The sequence below is a fragment of the Pseudorasbora parva genome, chromosome 6 (assembly GCF_024679245.1).
Source record: "Pseudorasbora parva isolate DD20220531a chromosome 6, ASM2467924v1, whole genome shotgun sequence".
Taxonomy (NCBI): Eukaryota; Metazoa; Chordata; class Actinopteri; order Cypriniformes; family Gobionidae; genus Pseudorasbora; species Pseudorasbora parva.
Genome location: NC_090177.1, coordinates 33,421,614 through 33,447,517, shown reverse-complemented (window position 1 = coordinate 33,447,517; position 25,904 = coordinate 33,421,614). Strand labels below are relative to the sequence as shown.

The 25,904-nt window shown below is 39.6% G+C and overlaps 1 protein-coding gene across 4 annotated transcripts in view; it reads right to left on the bottom strand.

Moving 5' to 3' along the window:
• ndrg3b (ndrg family member 3b) overlaps positions 1-25,904 on the bottom strand; it is a 103,020-nt gene that overhangs the window by 28,769 nt on the left and 48,347 nt on the right. For 3 of the 4 annotated variants that reach the window (XM_067446724.1, XM_067446725.1, XM_067446727.1), the window contains exon 3: positions 23,790-23,822. In XM_067446724.1, coding sequence (XP_067302825.1) covers positions 23,790-23,822 — 33 coding nt within the window. Of the gene's footprint in view, positions 1-5,455; positions 5,766-23,789; positions 23,823-25,904 lie in introns of those variants that run through there. The other variant, XM_067446726.1, reaches the window with a different exon arrangement.

The following is a 25,904-nucleotide window of genomic DNA, read 5'->3' as shown; positions in this document are numbered from 1 at the left end:
AGGCCTAATGAAAATGAATTTCCTCTACATACCTAGGAATGGAGATCTAATTTCACTAAAGGAGGGAAAGTGTGTTCACATTTGGAATAGTGTGACTCTGGAATAGCCATCCTGCTAATGTTTGGAGCTCAGACACACCCTAGAACCCTTGGGGCGCCTGATGTGCCTCTACTTTTCTTTGTTTTTCCTCACTTACTCTAGCAGTTAGCATCAAGTGCCATATATCGTTTTAACAGGATAACCTGAAGTTTCCATCTAGCTCACTTCAAGTCCCAATTTTACATTTATTTATTCTAAGATTTCAAGATTCAAGAGATTCAAGAGTTTTATTTGTCACATACACAGTTATACAGAATACAACCGGCAGTGAAATGTAAACAGGTCCGCTCCATGGACAGCAAATAACAATTAACAAAAAAAGCACAATAAATTATAAAATAGGAATAGGATAAAGGTGCTATATATATACACATATGTAGATTTATGAATAAATCAAGTAAAAGAAATAAGAGATGTGGAAGAAAATAAGTGAGATAAAGTAAACTGGAGACTATAAAAATAAATACGTGGATAACAGAAGTGCAGGAGTGTAATGTGCAAACAGCATTATAATGAGTAGTTACAAGAATGGATTAAATTAAAGGTACCCTAGAATGAAAAATTTAATTAATCTTGCCATAGTGAAATAATAAGAGTTCAGTACATGGACATCACATACTGTGAGTCTCAAACATCGTTGCCTACTTCTTATGTAAATCAAAAACTCCACGGAAAAAAAGTTCTTCTCAACATAAACCCAAGCGTGACGCAAGCGTTGGGGATCATTTATATGCACCCCCCCAACATTTGCATCTCTCCAAACATGTTAATTGTCAGGCAGAAATGAAAGAGCCGAATCATCAAACGACACTTGAGGATAGCAAAAACAGCTGGTTTAGGCTGTGCAGGGGACTGTTGTCATATGTCAACAGTCATGGTTGAGGTTTATTATAATCGGATACCACAACTAGGTCTGTCGTGATCGTCAATAAATAAATTAATCGCACGATTAAAAAAATGAGCTAGATCATTTTTCTGGCCGTGATCATTTCCATTTGCATGCTTGTTTGTTTTCCTCGTCTCTCTCATTGACTGAGGGCGCACGCACGCCGATCGTTTGGGGAAATGTTTATACTCGACGCGCATACCGGCTGCCGGCGTGATGAGACGTCATGCTCGGACAGCTTCTCCTGGAGCTCGTGCTTCTTCGGTTGCGGAGCTGCATGCAAAGTTACAAAATTTGACGTGCACAGCTCCAAGCTAAATGGGGTCTCGTGCACTCCACGTTAACGTTGTTTTTGCCGCACGCACCCTCGCGCTCGTGTGGACGCGCATATAAACGAGTATAAATGAGGCTTAAAGCTACACTGAAGTTGACAGTTTGATAAATGCAAGTACATTCTTCAGTTCAATCTTTGTGTCCTAAAAAAGGCACATAAGGTACTGTAGCGATGACAATACACATTCTCCTTTTTTTGCCAAATAAATGAAAAGCATGTCATCAATGTCTTCTCTCTTTCTGTATCAAAATCTCACCTAGCTTTCCTCAGAGATGGTCAAGTCAAGTTGTTTGAGCATGATTACAAGATATAACATTTTTAATGCTGTATCCTAAACTGTTTATAATTAAGTTATATATCACATGCTAAAGTAAATTTCTGGAGTGTTAAAAAAACAAAAACTAGTACCGTACAGAACCGAACTGTGGGTTTTGTGAACCGTGCCACCCCTAATATGCACCTCATCTATTGCAGTTTTCATCCATTTTATTTATTGTTTTTGGTCTTTTGTTCTAGCCTGACAAGCCAGAGCCACATCAAGATGTTTGGTCTGGAAACTCACCATAGACAGGGCTCAATCCGAGGGGCGGGATAAACGGTTGTCTTTCAAACTCCCTCTGCACGCGATAGGATAGCGCTACACCAACCAGAGCAACGAAGGTGAAGCAGAGCTCGTTGACTGATTAAACATTCACCGTATCCGGTCGGCTAAACTCCGAACACATCTTCCCTTTTTAAGAATGACTTCAGTGCCGCTCTTTGTTCCAGAGTCGCGGTCAGAGCTGATTCGAAAGACCGTCGCCATTCGCCAGTTTCTGTGTTTACTAGAAGCACGCAAACGCAACTCGGCCGTCGTCATTATGGCCCCATCCACCGACTCTATACACGATGTGATTGGCCCGACAAGTTTCTGAGGAATACAGCTCAGAAGGGTATTGAGAGTGCCTAGACGACACTTGCGGGCAAATTAAATTTGCTGCCGCTAGGGTGCGTCTAGATTTCCAGGCTACTTTTGTTCATTTATTGATTAATGATTTATTTACTGATATTTTAAATGTTTTCCGTTTTCAGTGTTAGTCTTTAGAAATAAAAGTTTTTTGATCTTTGAAAAAATTTACCTGCATTATTATACCATTATCATTATTTTCGATGAAAATGGTCTCAGAACGACATTATCGTTTATCGCAATAATTTCTTGGCCAATTTATCGTTCAGCAAAATTTGTTATCGTGACAGGGATAACCAAAACAAATCGTTAGTTTGTTCGGCCCATTTTAAGCAAGCTTCGTTCAGCGTCTTAAGGGGCAACATTCCTGCAAGCAGTAAGTAGTGATTTATCCACTTATTGACTAGCTGTTTAAACAATTTCTGATTAAATTGAAGTTTCTTAGTGAGACCGCATTGTAGATGACGCAAGATGCTAGTACAGTAACAATAGGAAACACCAAGTACCATAAAAAACGAAATATTGTGTCTAATGACAAAGGGTAATATTATTTTGTATTACAAAATACAACCGTAGATAAATTTCACTCGATCCTTCTAGCAAACGTCACCTTTTCCACCATATAAGTTAAATGTGCATATGGTTGCCAGATTTGACATGTTTAGGTAAAACACCGGATAAAATACAGGGTTTTTTTTTTTCACAGGAAAGCTGTTTGGGGGATTAAATTACTAAATCTTTCTCGCGCGTGGATGATCTGAAAACACCAATAAACAAGTAAGCTGCAGTTTTGCTTAAAGTGTCATTCAGTCAGTCTGTGTTCTGTCAGGAAAGTCCGGACTCATGAGCCGCTTCACTGAAAAGCTGAACTGCTCTGAGCTGCTGAAATAACCCAATCAGAGCAGAGCTCAACATTAATATTCATCACTCTTCCAAATAAGGCAAAAACAGAGCATTACATCCTAGGGACAATTTATAGGGTTGTAAATGGACCTGTAAAACTGTATCTGGACAATTTTTGCCCTTAAATAAGCCACATACCCTCTATTTAGATATCAGAGAACAATTTAACATATTGTTTCAACTCATTCTAGGGCACCTTTAATATAATTTCAAGAAACACAGCAGCAAAAATTTGGTATTTTTACTATGAACACCAACATAAATTCATGAAGTTTGGATTTTTAGTTTAGAAAGTTAGACTTCCAGATAAAATGTTGTCAACATGTAACAATCCCATAGCAAGTTATAGCCATTTATTATAACATTATTCTAGGCGTTTTTAGGTTTTTGAGTGAAAACAGGTGTACTTTATTTACTGACAATGTAGATGTGTCCTAAAAATTTGAAAGATTAAAGGTCCCGTTCTTCGCGTGTTTTCGAAGCTTTGATTATGTTTACAGTGTGCAATATAACATGAGTTCATGTTTTCGTGTAAAAAGAACACAGTCTTTTTCACACAATTTACTTATCTGTACAGCGCTGTTTCCTCTATCCTAAAAACGGCCTGATGATTTCCTTGTTCTTTTTTTTTCCTCTTTGTTTTCATGCACACAAATTCACACCCACTTTCACATTAATTATTCAGAGAAACGTGATTGGTGGTTCAAAGACCAAACACTGTGTTTATTGCTTGAGTTGATGACAGTTTCAACGAATCTGGGCAAGGGGGGGTGGGACTAATGATAACAACAAATAATTTCTGTTTGGCTCAGGGGAACAACCGTTTCCTTGACAAATCAATACTGCATATTTTGATGACGCATCCATGCTGAATACAGAGCCTATGAATGATCAATCGCGAGAAATGTAATACTTAAAGCGGAGATTCTCCTCTTTATGGTGCAGTTTACAGCATATAGATTGGATTAACGGTTTAAAAATTGTTAAACATTTTAGAGCGATAGTTATTTTTAGGTGCGGGTGGCTGTCTTGGTCTTTAAGGGTCAAATCTAGATTAAAAACATCTCTATCCAAGCATTTACATAGATCTCCTTTTCTAAATATTGTAATCATTATGAACTTGTAATAATTGCTTTAAATGAATGAATACATGATGAACTGCATGATTTGTATTATCTTAGAACTGTTCATTTCTGGACATATGGACATTACTTGGACACAATCACCTCTGATAACAAATTAACTACTACTAAATTGCAATGTAGAAACATGAATTGTCAGTAAAGCTGCTTTGAAATGATCTGTTTTGTGAAAAGCACTATAGAAATAAATGTGAATTGAAAAGCAGTTATTAAGTTGGGGAGGTTAATACACCCTTGTCTTTGATTTCGTAATTACCAATTTCAGTTCTCTCAACAACAAAAAAAAAAGTTATCTTTTTTGGTTCAAACTGATTTAAAAAAAGAAAAGAAAGGTAAGATAAAACATAAAATAAAAACCTTCATGCATCATGCATTATATTAATGGAAATTACATTACATTGATACTGGAGAAGCGTGCATAGTTTAATTGTATTCCTTTCAGCTTGCCAGTAAAATGACCAAAATTTGATTAAAGTTGGTGTCATTATTTGATTATCCACGCTGCATCTCAAGTGACAGTATGCTGGTAAGAAGCAGCACATTACTAATCAACAGCAATTATTTAAAATAAAGGATGGGGGTGAAGAAGAGGGACTGATGACACCAACAAAAAAGTTGCTTTAAAAGGTAAAGCAAACAGTTACAATTATTTTACAGAAAAAACCTGGAACATTATTCATTATGTTATACTTCACAAAGCATATACATTTATTTACATTTATGTATTCGGCAAATGCTAACATCACATCTATACATTTTTAACATTCCCCGACAATTGAAGCCATTGCTAGCACCATGCTCTAATCTTTAAAATATAAGAACACTGCATCAGAATATAGTATGCTTCACAGTAATCACCGTTTCTCTCACACACACACAAAACACTCAAAGGCCTCCTTTTGACACTGCAGACACATGAAAGCGCAAGAAAACCCCTCACGTGAACAACCCTCAGACAAAAAGCAGATAACGCCCATCGTTCACCCACACTACCTACGACAGACACGACTCAAACTCCATCGACACTCATACACAGGCGTGAGAGAGCTTGAACAGTTCCCGTCTGCAAAGTTCCCGCTGGTGCTTCAGAGGGAAAGCAACAGGCTACTCGGAGATAAAACACACTCTTTTCTGTTAACACTCACCACGGCAGTCACTGCACAAGAAACCTGGTTGATGTCCAGCTCTGCCATCATGGTTCATCCAGCGATTACAGAACAGACGCTTTCTCCTGTTCCCTCTTCTCACTCTCCTCAGAGAGAGGGGCGGTGGTGGGAGGTAAGGGAGGGGACAGTCGCGATCAAGAGAACCGAGAGAGAAGACAACAGGGCAGCTCGTTGCTTCGAAAACACCTACCGATAACAAATAAAAGGTCTTCCCCCCCCCCTCAATAGAAGCCGACGTTGCTAAAATGAGAGGATAAGAGAGGGACCCAAAGCAAAGCAGACGTATAAATGCCTGGAGAGTGTGTTTGAGAGCAATGAGTGGTAGATATGGAGGGCACTCAAGCAGCTCTAATTGGATTTACAGGGTCAGGTGGAGGGGGTGGGCTCTGCAAATCTCAGCTTGTTTCAGAGTGTGAATGTGGAAGTTGATAAGGGTGATTATAAAGAAACGTAATTAATAGAGGTGGATAAATCCATCCAAAAGTAAAAACGGCAAGTGAACAGAACACGTGGTAACATCCAAGCTGCTGTTGCTATAGTGATAGGAATGGATAACTCCATATGGCACGAATGTGTCCAAATGTCTCCGCTATTGTTTCTCAAGTGTTTCAAATGTGAAAGGCGAATATATTCGAGGTATTGGTGTGGGCAATGGTTGCCGTCCACAGTGCAGAGTTGGTTAATCCTGAGCTTAGCCTCCTCAGGTTTTCCTGTCCGGAGAGCGCTGCCTGGCTGCAAAGCTGGGGAACTGTGCTGAGCAATGAGGAGGTGATGTTTCCAATAGAAATTTAAAGTGCAAATATGATGACACCTTCCTACAGGTATAAAGTATTCAAGAACATTCATTCTGCTCTTTGATAACGTCAGAGGTTTAGCATTAGGATACAATAGCACTTCTGGCTTGAATCAAGGTGCTACAATGACATAATTAGGCACAATATCACAACCTGCAAATTTGCCAACACTTTTAGAAGAACATTAAGTTAAAGGTAGGGTAGGTAATTTTAGAGAGGCTAGCAATAGCAAGCTAGATTTAAAAACATGAGATCCAACCCTCTCTTCAGAGAGCACTTCAAAACCACATCTCCTCCAGCAGACACAAGCACAGCAGAGTCTGAGACGGAGTTAAATTACTTCATGTCTCAACAACTTAAAGAGCTCTGGCTTGTACCACCTGACTGCTACGGATTCATTTTGTCATTGATAGTGTTGCCAAAGTAACGCATGATTTAGGACGTGAACTGGACAGGTAGCTAGGGTATCATTACATTTGGACTGAAAGCAATAACTAAACTGACATCTGAGCGTTCACACTGCACACATGGGCACGGTCTGGAAATGAGTTCCATATAATTTAATGTCTACTGTGTTTCACAGTAGACACATGGCTTTTTGCCCAGGGTAAAACAAGTAAAACTACATTTAACACATACAAAGTTCTTAATGACCCATGGGATTTCTCGTAAAGATTTAAATACAAAAGAAAAGGCATGAGACACTATGACATCTTCTGAAAGAGTACTGGATCTCCTGACCAAAACAAAGATGAAGATGATGCAGAAACAAGCGATATAATATGTATTCATATGCATTACCAATATTCAACAGCATCTAAAATCAAAACTGCCTAATGTAATATACTGAATAAAAATAACAGATTTCTTATTAAATTTACCCATATTCATATTTCGATTAACGATTATATTTTATAAATAAAATTAATTTTATTTAAAGCAGAGGGTCTGTTTTTTCTTTTGATATATTGCATGTTTAGATATTACAAGAAAATATTTTGGGGGCCATGAAATTGTGAAAATAATCAAAAATGCTGGCAGGCAAACGCTGGCAGCTTGATTATGTATATATTTTATTTTTATAAACGCTGGCGGGGAAAGAGTTGAATTTACGGTTTAAACGGCAGTAAATCTAAAAAAAAATATTGTATAACTGTGCTTTGTATAAAGAGAATCACAATTCTAAAAAAAGATTTGATCTAATTAGGGACAGAAAACTGACCTCTAATTCAATAGGCACATTTACAATGAGGAAAATAAGTATTTGAACACCCTGCTATTTTGCAAGTTCTCCACTTAGAAATCATGGAGGGGTCAGAAATTGTCATCGTGTGAGACACATAATCTAAAAAAATATATATATCCAGAAATCCCAATATATATTTTTTAACTATTTATTTGTATGATACAGCTGCAAATATGTATTTGAACACCGGTCTATCAAATACCTGTTAGTCTGCCTTTAAAATGTCCACCTCCACTCCATTTATTATCCTAAATCAGATGCACCTGTTTGAGGTCGTTAGCTGCATAAAGACACCTGTCCACCCCATACAATCAGTAAGAATCCAACTACTAACATGGCCAAGACCAAAGAGCTGTTCAAAGACGACGATGACAACAACTTCTTTCCGCTGTTCCCTTCAGGGGTCGCCACAGCGAATCATCTGCCTCCATCTATTCCTATCCTCTGTATCCTCTTCTCTCAGACAGACTACCTTCATGTCCTCCTTCACTACATATACCCCCTCTTGGTCTTCCTCTTGACCTTCTGCCTGGCACACAGGACACTCTAACCTCAGCATCCTTTTACCAATATATTCACTCTCCCTCCTCTGAACATGTCCAAACAATCTCAGCCTTTGTCTCCAAAACATCTCACATGTGCTGTTACTCATTCCTGACCCTATCCATCCTCGTCACTCCCAAAGAGAACCTCAACATCTTCAGCTCTGCTACCTCTAGCTCTTCCTCCTGTCTTTTCCTCAGTGCAACTGTCTCCAAACCATACAACAACATCGCTGGTCTCACTACTGTCCTGTACACCTTTCCTTTCATTCTTGCTGGTACTCTTTTATCACACAACAGACCTGACACTTTTCTCCACCCATTCCAACCTGCCTGCACATGCTTTTTCACCTCTTTTCCACACTCCCCATTGCTCTGGACTGTTGACCCTAAGTACTTAAAATCCTGCACCTTCTTTACCTCTTCTCCCTGTAACCTCACTGTTCAACTTGGTTCCCTCTCATTCACACACATGTATTCTGTCTTGCTGCGACTAACCTTCATTCCTCTTCTCTCCAGAGCAAACCTCCACCTCTCTAGACTTTCCTCCACCTGCTCGCTGCTCTCACTACAGATCACAATGTCATCTGCAAACATCATAGTCCATGTCTGACCTCATCTGTCAGCCTGTCCATCACCACTGCAAACAAGAAGGGGCTCAGAGCCGATCCTTGATGCAGTCCCACCTTCACTGTGAAGTCCTCTGTCTCACCTCCGGCACACCTTACCACTGTCCTACTGCTCTCATACATATCCTGGACCACTCTAACATACTTCTCTGCCACTCCAGACCTCCTCATTCAATACCACAGCTCCTCTCTTGGCACCCTGTCATATGCTTTCTCTAAATCTACAAAGACATAATGCAGCTCTTTCTGACCCTATCTGTACTTCTCCATTAACATTCTCAAAGCAAAGAATGCATCTGTAGTGCTCTTTCTTGGCATGAAACCATACTGCTGCTCACAAATGTCCACTTCTCCCCTTAGCCTCGCTTCCACTACTCTTTCCCACAACTTCATTGTATGGCTCATCAGCTTAATACCTCTATAGTTTCCACAACTCTGCACATCTCCCTTGTTCTTAAAAATCGGCATCAAAACACTTCTCCATTCCTCAGGCATCCTCTCACTCTAAAACCTTGTTGAACAACCTATTTAAACACTCTACTGCCATCTCTCCTAGACACTTCCATACCTCCACTGGTATGTCATCAGGACCAACTGCCTTTCCTCTTATCATCCTCTTCAAAGCTCTCCTAACTTCACCTTTGCTAATCCTTTCTACTTGCAGGTTAAAAATATTTGCCTCTACAACTCTTCTCTCCCTGTAATTTTCCTCATTCATCAGTTCCTCAAAGTACTCCTTCCATCTTTCCCTCACCCTCCTGTCACCTGTCAAAACATTTCATTCTCTATCTTTAATCACTCTAACCTGCTGCAGATCCTTTCCATCTCTATCCCTCTGCCTTGCCAACCGATACACATCCCTCTCACCTTCCTTACTATCTAACCTTGCATACATGTTCTCATAAGCTTTCTGTTTGGCCTTTGCCACCTCTATCTTAACCTCACACTGCATCACCCTATATTCCTGTCTACTTTCCTCCGTCCTCTCACGGTCCCACTTCTTCCTAGCTAACCTCTTCCTCTGTCCAAAGACACAAGACAAAATTGTACACTGGATCATTTAAATATGGATGATCCAGAGGAGTCATGGGAGAAAGTCATGTGGTCAGATGAGACAATTTTTTTGGTCAAAAACTTTTTGGTCATAATTCCACTAAACGTGTTTGGAGGAAGAAGAATGATGAGTACCATCCCAAGAACACCATCCCTACTGTGAAGCATGGGGGTGGTAGCATCATGCTTTGGGGGTGTTTTTCTGCACATGGGACAGGGCGACTGCACTGTATTAAGGAGAGGATGAGCGGAGCCATGTATTGCAAGATTTTGGGGAGCAACCTTCTTCCCTCAGTTAGAGCATTGAAGATGGGTCGAGGCTGGGTCTTCCAACATAATTACCCGAAGCACACAGCCAGGATAACCAAGGAGTGGCTCTGTAAGAAACATATCAAGGTTCTGGCGTGGCCTAGCCAGTCTCCAGACCTAAACCCAATAGAGAATCTTTGAAGGGAGCTCAAACTCCGAGTTTCTCAGCGACAGGCCAGAAACCTGACTGATCTAGAGAAGATCTGTGTGGAGGAGTGGGCCAAAATCCCTCCTGCAGTGTGTGCAAACCTGGTGAAACTACAGGAAACGTTGACCTTTTCAATTGCAAACAAAAGCTACTGTACCAAATATTAACATTGATTTTCTCAGGTGTACAAATATAGTTGAAGCTGTATCACACAAATAAATAGTTGTGCATTAAATACATTGTGATTTCTGGATAGATTTTCTTAGATTGTGTCTCTCACAGTGGACATGTACCTGCGATGACAATTTCAGACCCCTCCATGATTTCTAAGTGGGAGAACTTGCAAATTAGCAGGGTGTTCAAATTTTCCTCACTGTAGATTATTCCACTTTAGATATTGTCAAAGTATGGACAAATACCAATGTCATTCACATATTTACTGTTCGATATAACAGCGTCATCACCGCATCGTCCCACAAAAATCAATCTACAAGTGAGGTAAACTTGGCCTAGTTTACATCAGACTGTGTCTGTGTCCTTTGCAATTCAACAAAAACGCAAAACAAAATAGGTTTCTGAAATAGGTCATCTTAGATCATTAGCGTCATGCAACAATTGAGCTACACCGAGATAAGCACCTGACGCTCAAAGATAATCCAGAGAAATAGGATGCACCATTTTAAATGTCATAGCAAAGGGTCTGAATAGTTGAGTCAATGTGATATTTCAGTTTTTTAATTATCAGCTATCTTTAACTTTGTCATTATGGTGAATGGAGAGTAGATTAACGTGAAAAAAATATTGGTGGCAGTTTATATTAACTGTCTTTAACTACTATGTACTAAAATTGTAATAATTTGATACAAAATTGGCTTTTCTATCTACCACTAGAGAAGAAGAAAAACGTTTGTTGGAGGTAAAAATAAATTAAAAAAACCTTAACACCCATAATGCACTGAGCATGTTGCCGTCCAAGGCCACTCCCACCAGTCTGCTATGGATACGCTTGACCAGAGTCAAATATCACCTTGCTTAGTAGGAAAATACTTATTAGTAAACGTTTAGTCATAATGGTGTTGACTTTATTATTACTCCCGGGAGCAAGATTTTAAATAGAAACCATTTAGCGGGAGTGGGTTATTTTTTTGGTTTCCAGAGAAGGTTCCAGCGCATTGTAGGCAGTGACTAAAGGCTGCAAAGTGTTTGTGGTCAGCATTTCAAACTGGACGAACTAGGGGTGTCCATGGTTAACCGATTGACCGATTAACCGTTAAAAATTGCGTAACCGAGTGAAACATTTTGCTCGGTTAAGTGGCGTCAATGACGTGCCTTGAATTTAGTTGTAATATATGTTTGCACCCCTATAGACCGCCAGAGCGCTCCCAGACATTTGTAGTATCCATAGGGTTAGGGTAGTATCCACAAGAAGAAGTCATGACCAGCTTTCTAAGCGGGCAAAGAAAGCGTGGGAGCACTTTAAAAATGAGAGTGACGGGGCGAAATGCAAGTATTGCAATGCAGTGCTTACCGCATTTTTCAGGCTATAAGTTGCTCCGGAGTATGAGTCGCATCAGTCAAAATATGCGTCATGAAGAGGAAAATAACATACGTCGCACTGGACTAAAAGTCGCATTAGGGCAGAAGCAGAGCGCGAGCCGCGCGCGCTGTTCATAACGGATCAGAAGAAAGAAAGTTTGAAGTGAGAAACTTGTGAATGACTAGAGAAAAGCAGACGTTACTTTAACTGTAATGAAGAAAACAAAAAAGCTAATCGCGGACTGAAAGCAAGATGGCCAGAGCTGAAGGGACGAGTCCACAGATGCTTGAACTCTCTGCCGGGAGAGGCTCATCAGCCGCGCGAGTCAAACGCTGAGTCTGTGGGAATCATTCTCGGCTGCATATTTTACTAACGTTACATGCTCTAATCGTGCAGGCGGCCACTCGCATTGCTCGTGAACTGGAGCGCATCTCATCCTAATTTAACGAAACTCAGCGTACGCCTCGCAGACATGAAATAGATCTTAAGAAACTTGAAATGTCTTTTAACAATTTAAAACGAAAAGAAATAGGCTACTCTCTGATTATGTAATCCATGATGTGCATTTCTCTCTATAGGCTTGTTCACTACGGAGATGGTGGTCGTCAAATTAATAAACTAAAAATAACCCTGACGCACACTATGGTTAACCGAGTATTAACCGCTAAGGGCCTCGGTTAACGGTTAATGAAAAACTTGAAAACGTGCAGCCCTAGGACGAACACAGTGTTTTAGGCCAAACGGAGGAGAAAACTGAAAGAATCTGTTCTATAAGTTCAGTCAACCTCCCGAAGTACAGGTAAGAATTAAAGCTGTTGCCATAGTGTTCCCTTTTTACCATAATTCTGTTTAAAGAGTAGACAATTTTTTTTTTTTTTTTTGTGAACCCTACCTTTACAATAACTGTTTTGTTAATAACCCTCTGTCAATCCGACTGTCAGTGGGCGAGATACAAAAATGCAGAAGTACAATATGCAGTTCTCACAAAAGCCCTGGAGCAGCTGTTAAGATATACATTTTTTGCTGTTCAAGAAACACAGAATTAGTAATCAATTTTTATTTACAAATACTACCGACATTGTAACAATACAAAGCATACAGTTAGATTCATATATATTTGGACACAGGCATCATTTTTACACTCTTGAAACAACCAAGATGAATCTGAAGTGCAGACATTCAGCTTTAATTCAAGGGGTTGAACAAAATTATCAGGTAAACATTTTAGGAACTGCAACCATTTTTTTACACAGTTTCCCCATTTTTATGGCTCAAATGTAATTGGACAAATGAATATAATCATAAATAAAAATGCTAATTTTTAATATTTTGTTGAGAATCCTTTGCAGGCAATGTCTGGAACCCATGGACATGACCAAAGACTGGGTTTCCTCCGTTCTGATGTTTTGCCAGGCTCTAACTGCAGCTGTCTTCAGGTCTTGTTTGTTCTTGGCTCTTTCTGCCTTTAGTTTTGCCTTCAGCAAGTGAAATGAATGCTCGATCGGGTTGAGATCAGGTGATTGACTCGGCCATTGCAGAATATTCCATTTATTTTCCTTAAAAACTCCTGTGTTGCTTTTGCAGTGTGTTTTGGATCATTGTCCATCTGTACCGCGAAGCGCCGTCCAATCAGTTTAGCTGCATTTGGGTTAATCTGGGCAGAAAGTATATTCCTATACACTTCAGAATTCATCCGGCTGCTTCTATCTTCTGTCACATCACTCACTGGCCCCTGTCCTTCATGGCCTCCTATATAATCCCCATATCCTGATTGGCTTAATCACTCTGTCTCCTCTCCACCAATCAGCTGGTGTGCGGTGGGCGTTCTGGCGCAATATGGCTGCCGTCGCATCATCCAGGTGGATGCTGCACATTGGTGATGGTTGAGGAGATTCCCCCCTTCTATGTAAAGCGCTTTGAGTGCCTTGAAAAGCGCTATATAAATCGAATGCATTATTATTATTATCATCATCATCATCATCAATAAACACCAGTGCTCCAGCCGAAGCCATGCATGCCCATGCCATCACACTGCCTCCAGCATGGTTTTCAGATGACGTTGAGATCATGCTTCGGATCATGAGCTGTTCCAAGCCTTTTCCATAATTTTTTCTTCCCGTCATTCTGGTACAGGTTGATCTTTCATCCGTCCAAAGAATGCTTTTCCAGAACTGGTCAGTTTTTTTTTTAGCTGTTTTTTTTTTTTTTTTTTTGGCAAAGTGTAATCTGGCCTTTCTATTCTTGAGGCTTATGAATGGTTTGCACCTTTTGGAGAACCCTCCGTATTTGCTCTCGTGGAGTCTTCTCTTGATTGTAGACTTTGATAATGACACGCCTACCTCCTGGAGACGGTCCTTTATTTTTCTGGATGTTGTTAAAGTACATCTACCACTGTTTTCTTCCATGTGATGTCCAGGCCAATGTTTTTAATGTTGCTAAGCTCACCGGTGCATTCTTTTTTACTTAAAATGAATCAAACTGTTGATTTGGCCATTTCTAACGTTCCTGCTATCATCTCTCTGATGGACTTTTTTTGTTTTTGAAGACTAATGATGGCCTGTTTGACTTGCATGGAGAGCTCTTTTGAACGCATGATGTGGATTCACAGCAGTAGATTCCAAATGCAAACACCGAATCAACTCCAAAACCTTTTACCTGCTTAATTGATGAAGAAATAATGAACAATTGCACAATAAGTACATCACACCTAACATGTTTTTTTATATATATATGTTAATAGTAGTTAAATACACCTAATATAAAGTGTGACCAAATTATTTAAAGGTCCACTGAAATCAAAATTTAAGTTTTGTAGCTTTTAGTATGACAGTTTTAGCCTTAAAGTTATGAATAAGCTGGTATGTTCCAAAACTATGACAAAATTTGCATTTAGGAGATAAAAGCATTCAAAATTTACAGTCTCCCACTTCCGTTAAAACGAATCTCAGATTTTGGTGACATCATCGCAGACTTCACTTTCTCGTCAAATCTTCTGTCCAATCAAAATGCGCTCTAGAATCTAAAGCCCGCCCCCTGAAGCTGCGGCTGAAATCGGTCCGTTTTTAACACATTTACTAATATCTACATGGTGAAAGGCACATAGCACACTATATATATGATAGGAAACAATTCAGTGTAAATATGCTTTCATTTGAGGCGAATAAAGTCCGTTTTCACCGCCTCAGCGCACACACCCCAGTGGCTCTGGTCTAAATTTAGACTTCAGACACGAGAGCGCAGCGCGGATCATAATGCGTGAGTCTGCGCTGACAACAAACAAATCGACCCATTTGAATTCTGCACAGAATGCTGGATTTCAAAAGCGATATGGAGGAGATTATGATGATAAACAGTGTTAGAGAAAACTGGCTTTACTAAACAGAGAAAGGTCCAATCTTGCGATCTAGTCAAACTGTATATTAACGAAACGCTATTGGCCGTTTCAAAAAAGGGGAGGAGCTGCTAACAGCTGAAGCCGTTTCAGGGGAAATTACGTCAACACGCTGAATAATGCGGCGCGTTTCAAGGCACTTTAAAGAATTTCAGCATAATTATGTGACAAAAAAAGGAACACTTTCTGAACTCTGATGGAAACAGACCTTTAAGACAATCAAACACAAACCACCATAATTAAATATTATATCGTCATTCCTTTTGTTCCTGTAATGAAATCACATCACTGGGATGCAAACTTCCAATCACTCCAACCCAGTTTGAACAACAAAAAGCCTTTGAACTGCTACAAAGGCCACGAGGATTACAAGCACACGAGGAATAAAACCTGCATAATGATCAGGAATCTAGGTGATCCTGATCTTTGAAAATACCTCCGTTTATAAGCCTATAAACAACCCAAAAAAAGAGGGGTTAACCTTGACATTTCAGATGGTGTAACCTTGTCCCAGGATGCACCTGAGTTTCTGGTGGATGACAGAGTGGGGAGAACAAGGATTCCCCTCCGAACACAAAGTGCAAAGAAAGCCCCCCGTGCAGCGGCCCACGCGTGTGCGCCCCTGCGCTGGAACACACCCTTGATCAGTATAACTGTACACAAGCAAGTGTGCTTGAGAGCAGCCACATCAAGCAGCAGGTGTATCCTGCCACAGCAGCAGTTGAGGATGATCCAAATCTGATACGCAGTCAGAGAGAGTCAGAGTGTTTTGATCTCAGACATTAAAATGTCAGCTCTTTCTCTTCACTGTCTGACAACTACAAAACGTGATGTTAAAAGAGGGCACAATACCCCTCAACACCCAGAGAGGGCAGCATTTCTCACAAAATGCTATTGCTGCAAGCGTACAAAGCAACAGAAAAGGGTTAATTTTGTTTTAGTTAAGCATTAGGCATCATGAACTAAGACTAAAAAAAACTTTTGCGATGCTTTGGCAAAAAAAAAAAAAAAAAAAAAGTTTTAATACATCATTATTAAAGAGATATTCTGATACTCACTGGCCAAAATCAACATCATGCAAATATCATGCTAAAATACAAAGTATTGGAATTTAGTACAGCACCAATCGAGGACAACTATGGTGTGTTTACAAATTATAAATAATATAAAAATAAATCATCATGTTCAAGCTGAACTAAACATGCCAGAGCCTGACGAGGAGTGAGTTTCAGCTTTTAGGAAGAAATGAACAGACAAAAAAAGAAAAAAAAGAAATGAAAATAAGGGATATAACTAAATATGTACCTTATAATCACCAGCTTTGTGAATTACATAATTGCTGCTAAAGATTAAACTCGTAACCTGTAAACATGTTTTTGTGTTTACGAGAGAGAGAGAGAGAGAGAGAGAGAGAGAGAGAGAGAGAGAGAGAGAGAGAGAGAGAGAGAGAGTAGAATACAGCAGAGATGGTAGAATACAGCAGAAACAATGGTAACGAGAGAAAATGGTCATGTCTTGTGCTGTGCCTGTACTTTTCCAGTAGAGTGCTGTGCCTGTACTTTTCCAGTAGAGTGAGCTTCACGCCTGACTAAGCACATCCACTGCCCTGTGTGCCATCTGACCCAATGCCATAGCCCTACAGAACCAACGCTGCGTTATCAGCTCGACACTGGGAGAGAAAAACAAGCTTGCATAGCTAATGATGCTGTTCGCTAGAAGATCAATGCCATTAAAAAAACAGATGTCATTTGGGCAAAGTAACACAGAACCAAGCCACAAACATAATTCTACATGTTGTGTGAGAACAGCTTGTCTGTTACAAGTATTTACACTGCCCTCTTGAGGAGAAGCCCAACAGGTGTCAGCTTACATCATCCACAGACACCCATTCACATCTCACACTCAACCACCAGCCAACAGCCACACCGTCACCATAGCAACTGCTCTTCATAACGCTGGGGACTATACAAAATAGTGATGTCATTATGCATTATGGGGCTACAGGGAACCATTACGACTGGACTCTTCAGGCAGAGTTTTAGACTTCAAGATTTACTGTAGTTCACTCATTGTACAGTACTTTCCTTTTTCTCCCTTTAGAAGAGTTCAGAGATGATAAGTTACGTAATAATTCATGTCCTCCTGTTGCATAGTTACCAGCTCAAGTAGAAACCCAATAGAGAAAAGATCAACTTTTGCATTGCCACAAGGAAGACAAAGAGCAAACACTATGGTTTACGACTACCCATCTCTCCTCCTCAGCCTCGTCCATATTCCTTTGGTATGTCTAGTAACACATTCAGCATCCTCTCAGGTTTCTGAATGTGTGATGATGTAATTCTCACCTGAGATGCAGATCTACACGGCTAGCTGATGTACCTGTCGAGGCTAAATTTAAACCTGTGAGTGCGGCCATGATCTTAGCTAGTGCACATTATGACAAATTACTGTATAATTCAACACACTCTAAAAATACTGCAAATGAGACTCCCTTAAAGGCTGCAGAACCTCAGTTAAGTAAGTATCTTTTCAGGGAGCTGAAAGACCCGAACTCTGACAGTCAATGGATAAGGGGAAGTACTACAATCCTAGGTGTTCAGACAATAATTACACACCAATCAGGCATAACAGTATGAACAGTATGACAGGTGAAATGAATAACACTGATTATCTCTTCATTCGGGCACCTGTTAGTGGGTGGGATATATAAGGCAGCAAGTGAACATTTTGTCCTAAAAGTGGACTATAAGAAGCAGGAAAAATAAGCAAGCGATTTGACAAGGGCCGAATTGGGATGGCTAGACGACTGGGTCAGAGCATCTCTAAAACTGCAGCTCTTGTGGGGTGTTCCCGGTCTGCAGTGGTCAGTATCTATCAAAAGTGGTCTAAGGAAGGAACAGTGGTGAACCGGCGGCAGGATCATGGGCGGCCAAGCCTCATTGATGCACGTGGGGAGCGAAGGCTGGCCTGTGGGGTCCGATCAAACAGACGAGCTTCTGTAGCTCAAATTGCTCAAGAAGTTAATACTGGTTCTGATAGAAATGTGTCAGAATACACAGCACATCACAGCTTGTGTATGGGGCGGCGTAGCCACAGTCCAGTCAGGGTGCCTGTGCTGACCCCTGTCCACCGCCGAAACTGCCAACAGTGGGCACGTGAGCATCAGAACTGGACCAGTGGCGTAACTTTGTTTTAAAAAGTGGGTGGGACATAAATTGCGTATCATATGCACGCGAAAAAATGCGTACTATGCACGGCAAAGCTCATTTTGACGTGTGAGGGGCGCTCATACGTCAAAATGAGCTTTTGGCTTGCATATGGTAGGCAGTTTTTCGTGTGCATATGATATGCACTATATGGCGTATTAAGGGGGGTTGCATTGCTGATACAATGTTATATCAGATGCAAAATATGTACAATGACATTTGCAGAAAAATTAGTATTAAGATGTCCGGAAATCAATTAAATAGTTCATTAATTGATATAGATCTCGTTTAATTATAGCATCTAAACACAATATAGCGGTGTGCCAAGATTTTTCACGTGAATAAAGGCGCACACTTTTCTTATAATCCCTGGTCTAGTCTGTTAAACTTGTCAGAAGTTCTCGTTTCTAATCTGCCCTTGTAGCCTATTTTCTCTCTCATCAAAACCGAATACCATCAGTGGTTGTACATCAAGAGCAGGGACAGTTTTTGTGCATTATTTCGTGATCTGACCGGAACAAATAGAAAGTCTATGCAACGGCGTTAAGCGTTAGATTAAAGTGCTCGTCTGTGTGAAGACTGCATGAGCCGCGAGAGAAATCCGCACCACTGATAACAGCGGCAACGAACACCAGATCGCCTCTTATTTAACAAACGAACAAAATGATACTCTTCCTAGTTAACCAGAGATGTTTTGTTTGTATTAGCTCATCCGTGAAGCAAGATGTTTTAAAAAAAGTGGTGGGGACATGTCCCACCCATAAATTACGCCTATGCACAGAGTAATGGAAGAAGGTGACCTGGTCTGATGAATAATGATTATTTTACATCACATGGATTGGGGGTGGGGTTTGTGTGCGTCCTGGGGAACACATGGCTCCAGGATGCACTATGGGAAGAAGTCAAGTCGGCGGAGGCAGTGTGTTGCTTTGGGCAATGTTCTGCTGGGAAACCTTGGGTCCTGCCATCCATGTGGATGTTACTTTGACACATTCCACCTACCTAAGCATTGTTGCAGATCATGTACACCCTTTCATGGAAATGGTATTCCCTAGTGTCCGTGACATTTTATTTAAAAAAAAATGTATATTGTGGGCTCATATGCAAATCATGCATTATGCATTTATATAACAAATACAAATCGTCTTTCGGATGAGACGTTAAACCGAGGTCCTGACTCTCTGTGGTCATTAAAAATCCCATGGCACTTCTCGTAAAAGAGGAGGGGTGTAACCCCGGTGTCCTGGCCAAATTCCCTTAATTGGCCCTTACCAATCATGGCCTCCTAATAATCCCCATCCACTGAATTGGCTCTATCACCCTCTCTCCTCTCCACCTATCGCTGGTGTGTGGTGAGCGCACTGGTGCCATTGTACTTTGGCTGCCGTCGCATCATCCAAGTGGATGCTGCACACTGGTGATGGTTGAGGAGAGACCCCTGACATGAGTGTTAAGCGCTTTGGGTGTACAGTTGTACATTTGAAAGCGCTATATAAATGCCTCATTCATTCATTCATTCATGCATTCATTCATGCATTCATTCATTCATTATACAACGAATTTCCTGTATAATTGGCAATTAAAAAATTAAGAAAAAACAACTACCAGCAAAATAAAAAACACCTTGGGGAGAGATTGTCATCTAAGTAATTCCAAACACATCGCGAGGCAGACGACGACATTGTGATCAAATACACTCAACTTATTTAATAATAATAATAATAATAATAATAATAATAGATTTTATTTATAATGCACTTTTCATTCCGAAGAATCTCAAAGTGCAACAAAGGGGGGGGGGGGGGGAATTACAACAAAAAATGAATAACAAGTACAAATATAGAATACTACAAACAATCAACCAACACAGAAAACAGAACAGAAACAGAGCTGATGGTGAACAGAAACAGAGCTGATGGTGAACAGAAACAGAGCTGATGGTGAACAGAAACAGAGCTGATGGTGAACAGAAACAGAGCTGATGGTGAACAGAAAACAGCTGATGGTGGAAGTCTCTGTTAGCTCCGCAGCACACTGTGGTCCACTCCATGTTTCAGATTTCTCCCAGCGGCAGTGTCCCGATGACATCGCCGAGGCACGACAGCTGAAGACCAGATGATGGGTCTTCTTCATGATGATTCAAACGATGGGGATCGCTGCAGCACCATGCAGGAGGAGGAACATTCCTCCGGGCACTTCTGTGGACACACCGGGGCCGGCGCAGATGTCGCTCCACGGTCGCAATGCAGGACGGAACAGCGGCGCAGCCGGCGCAGCCGAGAAGCAGAACATCCCAACATCATGCCGGACGCCGACGACGAGAGCCCGGATGACGCTAGCCCGGTGCAAACTTCAGCCACCATGCAGCTTAAGCCCAAGGGAGACCACCAGTGAGCACCCGCGGCGAGAAACATCAAATGTCCTCCAAACCAGAAACCAACCGCAGCAATTCAAACGTAAACATTAGAGAAGCGGTTGAAAACGGCGAAACGACGAACAACGACTTCTCAGTGGCTGCCAGCAATCAGCAACAGTCCCAATTGTAGCTCTGACTGTTAGACTAGTCACAAACATAAGAAAATAAAATAAAATGTAAATCTAATAGTACATTAACATGATTTGTTGTGGGTGGAGAAGCGGCGAACAGACAACGCCAGCGTCCTCTCCCCCACGTTGCCTAGCAACCTATTTACCCGCTCCACAGCGCCACGTAGTGGATTTAGTTATAACTGCGAGATTATAGGGATTTCTCATAGTCGCATAAATCAACGCAGTAAAATTCGAATAGTATTTTTGGCTTTCGAATGTTAATTACAGATAGAATATTCGACTATTCAAATATTCGTGCACACCCCTACTACAGTAATGACCCAGTTTAAATACAAATTCATCTTCCCAGCACTGAAGGACTCCTTTAACTTTCAACTATATTACCGATCTGCCCGCATTGACACTATGTGATAATTGGAATTAGAAGGATAACATCAGTTTTCTCCAAAGAGGCTGTACAGCCAAATCAAATTCTGTTGCATTATTTTCCTGTTAACACTGTGAAGCTGCTTTGAAACAATTGGACTTGTAAAAAGCACTATATAAATAAAGGTGACTTGACTATTGACAGTTATTGTCTTACATGACGGCACAGAATACACATGCTAGTTGACAGTCGCCTATAGTCATTTTGTTGTGTTCAAGAGCAGCTTTTTTTTTGGACCAGATACAGCTAAAGCAAGGCGACAACAAAGTCAACTTTCATAGCCACCAGTTCTTTTTACAGTGGCTTGGCATGTCACGGCCTTTAGGACTTGCTTTTTCCTGGGTGAAATTTGACTACAACTGCCCTACACCTGCAGGGGCTCAATTGTCAATCAGATCAGGTTTAAGACAATTGAGAAGGGAGAGGACAATAAATAATGAAGAGCTGTTGAGCAGCACTAACAGCAATGTGCTGCTATCTGAGGCTGGGGTAGGAGAATAAACACAACTGAAAGGAGCAGTCAACTGTGCCAAAATACTAACAAAAAATTGCAAGTATCAGGAAAATGCAAATGGTGTTCAGCACAACCGGGCTTCAACACCTCTGACTAAGTTTACGCAAGTAAGTTTTATATTGAAAGTATTTCTTATGCAATCACCTTTTGATGTAATGGTGAGTGAACTGGAAACGAAAGAGAAGCATGCTACTCACAAACCATACACTAAATATTTAGCTTAACCCTTGTGCATCAATGTGCATCAAAAAAGTTACACATAGGTTCATAGATGACAAAAATGTCCATGTCGAAAAACTGTCATAAAAAAAATTAATCTTGGGAGCACAGGCTTCAGTTTCGTGTCATTTTAAAGAAGCCCTGTGGCAGATTATTGTAGAAGTCAAAAAAAGTTAAAAAAGTTATAGAAGTTTAAGTTTATGAAAATGGTTTATGAACAATATTTTATAAAACAATATATATATATATATATATATATATATATATATATATATATATATATATATATATATATATATATATATATATATATATATATTTAAAAACATGTTGAGCTCTAAAAATCAAAATCAAAGCCATAAATCTAAAAAAAGCTGTGTTTCAAATTTGAGGTTGATATCTCAAAAAATGAGCACTCAGTAAGATTTTGTTTGGGCGCAGTGCCAACTTTTCCCCATTAGAAGCCAGCAAAACTTCAATGGTGCACAGCGGTTGTATTTGTGATTTGCAGTTGAGTTTTTCCCTCTCGTATATCTCAAGCACACACGCACACCTACACATAATTTGTATTACATACATACACCCCACACACCCACACAGTTATACTTGCATAATTTATCAAATTGGCTTTATGATATGCATAAACAAAAAACAGGAATAAAGTGAGTATTTGCTTTATACGCCAAACCTACAAAATATAGCTGGTATTTTTTTTTGTTTTTTTTTTAAACATTTACATTTTGAAGCCTTGCCAACAGAATAAAAGCCTATTAACAAAGATTGCATAATTTTATAGTTAAATGGCAACAGAATTAAAAATAGCAGTTTTAATGGGTTTCAATGTGGGCATTTTTGTCCAAAAGGGCCTGAGTGTATGTATTTTGTGTACCTAGTGCAAAATAGTTTTTTTTTTTTTTTTTTTTAAGGAAATGGTGGTTAAATATCAAAATTCCAATAAAAATACACACCTGTGGCAAATTTGATACAGTTAGCATTACCACACAGGCAAAGTCATAAAAAAATAAAAAATACATAAGGATGTCCATAAGGATACACAAGGGTTAATCCCTAATAAATTACATATAACAATAAATAATACAGACAGGTACAAAAATCTATTAAAAAAAAGTGCTACTTTTATTTAATGTTTTTTGTTGTTGTTGTTGTTGTTGTTGTTGTTTAACAACTGATTATAATTTAACTACTGACTGAATTAGCAAACAGTTAAATGAACAAAGATGGCCCAGTTTATGTTTTAAATTATAGTTTCGATAATGGCACATTTGAAATTGTGTATGTAACATGCAAATTTCCACCTCTTTCATACATGTGCGCTTTGTGTTAAAATCTGAAAATTGTTGCTGCGTTCTTATAGGCAATATTACAGAATGACTGCTACTGGAGGGAAAATAAAAATAAAATAAAAAATGAAGCAAGGATAAATAATAGTGGAATAAACATATGATAATGAAGTGTGCTAAGATCCTGAGTCAAATCGTGCTCTTCAGTGGATAACACACACAGCAGCTCAACCCACCACCCACAAACCCTCCCACACACCCATAGACAAAGACAAAAGAGTGAATTTCACTGCTCTACGGTGAAGTACAGGTCAAGAGTCTTTCACCATCACACTGTGCTGGGAAATAGAGCGATGGTGCAGGAGGAGTAGATGAATGGCTGTGGGTGAATGCTTCAGAAGGTTATATGGAATACATAAAGACCTAATGATCACATGAGACTCTTACCTGACAATCAAAGTCCTGGAAGTTCTGTCCATTCTGTGTGGAAAGACAGAGAAAAGAAGAGAGAAAGAGATCAGCTAAAGGGTTAAGCATGTGATGTTAAAACACCAGATCATTTAAAACGCAATGGTCCATGTTACACCTGGCATTAAAATCAGTCGCATGTGAGCTAAATCCCAAGCAGACAACAGACACAGATTTCCATTAACATACAAAACATGAACATTGAAAAACTCCTGTAACCACGAGCATATCCTCACAGAAAGGCCAAAATAGAGAGTCGTGTGATGATTTAACTCATGTCTGAGTTTTCATTGAGGAATAAAATGGCCATTTAAAATCTTTTGACCAATGGTAAGTCCAAGAGGAGTCGTTTTCATGTAGTCAACATGAGGGGTGGGACGGCATCACTCCATCCGTTTCAATGGCGGAAAGATGTCAATAAAACAGCTTGTAAACATTTACCGAGTCCACAGCTGGTTAGTTCACTAGAGAGATGAACACTAGCGCTAAATATATGCACATATTAGCCTATATATTCATTATATTCTGCTTAACATGTAAGGGATGTCTTGATTATTTAATGCATGTTTAAATGTATTTGTCATGAAAATGACAGCTACCGTGTATACATGATTTTATTTCAACAACAAATTGGAGTAAAAGCATAATTTTATAATGCGATTTAGAAGATAATGCAAAAACTGCCTTGTGTGAAGTTTACATGTTTGCACACAATGCGTTATTGGAGTGTTGACTATTATATAGTAATGGATTTTAAGCTAATAGTTTGGGCTCTGTTGTTACTTGTTAACCTTTAATATTATATTAATGTGGAAGTAAGGGCTCCATATATAGTTTATTACAGCATTTTCTTTAAGAAACTTTTAGTTTTAATTTAATTCATTTAAGGCCAGACACATTTTGTTCAGTAAACCACTGTTTATAAATAAAGCAAAAATAAATAAAGCAATTTTATATTTAGTTTTCTCTCCCCTGCTGTACCGAAACTCCCATCGAACCGTGACTTCAAAACCGAGGTACGTACCGAACCTTACCATCAGTTTTGTGTACCGTTACATGTTAGTCAACATGAATGTTTGTTTATTGTCGTCGCTGTCTTTAGCAGTTTGTCTCTTAGGTAGTGATCGACCGATATATCGGATTCCCGATATTTTTCCCGATATTTAAGCATTTTTTCATAATCGGGTATCGGTTTTGTAATATCGGATTTCCCGATAAATGGATAAACGTCTTGAGAATTGCATACAAGCGCGCCATTAACAGACTGTCTGAGGGGAGATGAGTAAACAACGGTGTTCAAAGGTAAAATAACCTGCATCCCTTAATTGATAAACTTTGTTTGACATAACATTAATGCACAATTGAGATATGCACAAATTAGATGTTATGAGATGATATTATATAGTTTAAACTTGGCGCTGTAGAGACGACTCACTGACAGAGTCATCAGGTAATCCGTCATGTCATAATAAAGACGTAACTTCACATGAATGAAACAAAACAGCCATGAATGAGAGCATGTTGGAAGTAAAAGCACCACATTTCTTTCTTTCCGTGTGTTTATGCTCAGTCGCATTCAGCCGTTCACTCACCGAGTTGTTGCTCCAGCATATATGCTAACGTTACCGTAGGCTATGTAAACAAGACCGACTCGTTTAAAACTCCTTAAATTATATTAACGTCTGCTATATGACATTTATATAATGAACATCTTATTAATTACAGCTCCGTGAAAATGAATTATTAGGCCACCATGAATGAGAGCATGTTGGAAAGCGCTAAACTTATTTCTCTCTGTGTGTTGTTTATGCTCTGTCGCATTCTCTCTCGGAGTTGCTGTTCCAGCATAGGATAGTCACCGTGTGTAAGACCGACTCGTTTAAAACTCCTAGATATATTAACGTCTGCTATATAACATTTATATAATAAACATCTAATTAATTACAGCTCCGTGAAAATGTATTATTAGGCCTATCTCCGCGAGATGTGTAAGTTAAACGCAGAGATGAAAACAGCGCTGTCGTCAGCATTTCATAGACATACACAAACATTAATTTTGATACCGTACTAGATGAGATAAGAAAAAGAAACAAA